This window comes from Arachis ipaensis, chromosome B08, assembly GCF_000816755.2.
Source record: "Arachis ipaensis cultivar K30076 chromosome B08, Araip1.1, whole genome shotgun sequence".
NCBI lineage: Eukaryota > Viridiplantae > Streptophyta > Magnoliopsida > Fabales > Fabaceae > Arachis > Arachis ipaensis.
Window position 1 is genome coordinate 9226903 of NC_029792.2, and position 2534 is coordinate 9229436.

Here is a 2534-nt window from a genome sequence, read left to right on the forward strand (position 1 = left end):
GAATTCTCTTTCATTCTTATTTCTTTCTGTGGAATTTTCCTCCTTACATTAAATCACTTTTGACTTATCCTTACACAAGTTATTAACCTCTTCCATATCAGACTCACTCCTTTGTTTTCTTTCTTCTGATACCTGCCAGAAATTCTTGCTGTTTTTCCGTTTTGATCAGAGTAAGACAATTAACACCTCCTTATATAAGGCTTCATCCTCAAGGAATCATAACATCACATCACAGCTTTGTTTTTGGTTTTCTGTTTTCCTTTTACCTCTTCCTCTGGTTCTGGTTTTTCTGGTATTCTGTGGGTGGTTCTCATTTGCTTTAAAGTGTTTTAAGGTTGTTTTGTGTGTTGGGTTAAGTTTTCTTCAAATAAAAATGGTAGCTGTTTTAGCATTGGTTTTTTAATGAGAATCTGAGTCTCCGGCGAGGTAACTAAAGAGAGAAATAGAAAAAAAGATTTGAGATTTTGAAGGAGGATGGAATTGGGTCTCTAAAAACGTCAAAAAATAGAAGTCTTTGTTTTCTCGCATTTTCAATAGCTTTTCTTTCTCTCTCAATTCAAATCCCGACAATCTCTCTCTCTCTTTCTCTCTCTGTCCCTCTCTCTCTCTCTCTATCTCTCTCTCTCTCTGTTTTGGTTTTCAACCCAATCTGGGTTGCCTCTGTTTTCGGGGTTGGGACAGAAGCTGAAACTCCCTCTCTGAATTTCTCTGTCTCTCTCTGAATTTCTTATCTCTGTCTTTCTCTCTCTCAAAAAACCATGATTTTCGAAAAAGGGTCAATGCATTCTTCTTCTTCCAACCTTGACTGCTTCCTCCGCTGCACCACCCCTGTGATTCCATCCCAGGTTCTTGCAAAGGTATGATCTTTTTCAATTTCCCATGGAATATATCGATGATGATCATTGAACGAATGATGAGTTTTTGTGTGGGCAGTCTGAGATGAAAGGCCTGAATCGTTTGTGGCATCCATGGGAGAGAGAAAGGGTGGAATACTTCAGTCTTAGGGATCTATGGAACCGCTATGATGAATGGAGTGCGTATGGTGCTGGTGTCCCTATCACCTTGCCCAATTCTGACACACTTGTTCAGTACTATGTTCCTTACCTTTCTGCAATTCAGATTTTCACTAGCAACACCTTCAGGTTTCTCTCTCTCTCAAAAATTTTTTCTTTTTTGTAGTAGGTTAGTTAATTGATGAATTGATATTGAATTTCAGGGAAGAGTTTGAGACAGGGGAGTGTGAAACAAGGGATTCATGTAGTGATACCTTGAGCGATGAGAGTGAGTGTGACAAGTTATGGAGATGGGATGGGAGTTCCTCAGAAGAAGGTGGAATGAATAATGTAGAACAAGATTCTCATCAATTGCATTTTACTGATAGATTAGGTCATCTCTATTGCCAATACTTTGAGAGATCAACTCCATATGGAAGAGTTCCTCTAATGGATAAGGTAATTTAATTTTCTTAGGCCATATCTTACTTCAACAAGTTTTATTATGTTTGTTTATTGTTACTACTACTACTTCCTTCAATGGGGTGCATCATTCATCTATATCTGTCTTCTGCTTTTTCTCACCTTAACGAGGTAGGAACCAATTGATTAGCCATAGAATTTTGGGAAAGTACTTAAAGGTGTTTTGATTTAACCAAAATTCCATGAATGATAGCTAGCCTCCGTAGAAGTTAGTAAAAGGTTTTTTTTTTTTTTTTTGCCTTTTGACTTTTCAAGTATGAATCTAGCTAAATACATACTCTTTTTTTTTCTGAATATTTTCATTTTTATTAATTATACACTTCTTTATAAATTTTCCCTTTTCTTTATTTTTTTAAGCATAAATTCTTCCAAAACTTTTTCTTCTTCTTTTAAATTAAGCAAATAGAAGTTCCTCTGACACAAGAGTTAGCATTATACTAAAAAAAAAGACCATAAAGATTCCAATAATGGTTTATGATTTTTTTTTTTTTCAGATCACAGGGTTAGCTCAAAGATATCCAGGGTTGATGTCATTAAGAAGCGTAGACCTTTCACCTGCAAGTTGGATGGCAGTTGCATGGTAATTAATTGAATAATTTCCACTTTTTTCTCCTACCCCTATCTACTTTTTCTTGACCATGACCATATCCATCTTCAATCTGCCACCAAAAAAGGCAAAACTATAAACCTAAATGGTTAAGAACATTTTATTTTGAATAGTATTTGGAATTGGCCCTAACATTTATCATTCAGTTATGTATGTCAACATTTACTATTAGTACTAGTGAAATTTATAGTAAATTTTCATTCATACTTTACATTTATTTTTGTTAAATTTCAGGTACCCGATTTATCACATTCCCATGGGAAGAACAATTAAAGATCTTTCCACATGCTTCCTCACTTACCACACACTTTCATCTTCATTTCAAGGTACTAAATATTATATTTTACTCCCATGATTCTCTATTTTCTATTCTTCTAATTTTTCCTCCAATTTTTCATGTCTCTAGCCGTGATGGAAGGGCCCATCAAAATTCACTTTCTTGAACCGTACAA

The 2534-nt window shown here is 35.2% G+C and overlaps 1 protein-coding gene across 1 annotated transcript in view; it reads left to right on the top strand.

The window, feature by feature from the left end:
- LOC107614301 overlaps window positions 7-2534 on the top strand; it is a gene marked incomplete at its 3' end in the record, with an annotated part of 3009 nt that continues 481 nt past the window's right edge. The window contains 5 exon segments of the mRNA XM_016316520.1: window positions 7-857; window positions 934-1142; window positions 1217-1451; window positions 1970-2055; window positions 2317-2408. Of these exon segments, the coding sequence (XP_016172006.1) occupies window positions 759-857; window positions 934-1142; window positions 1217-1451; window positions 1970-2055; window positions 2317-2408 (721 nt within the window).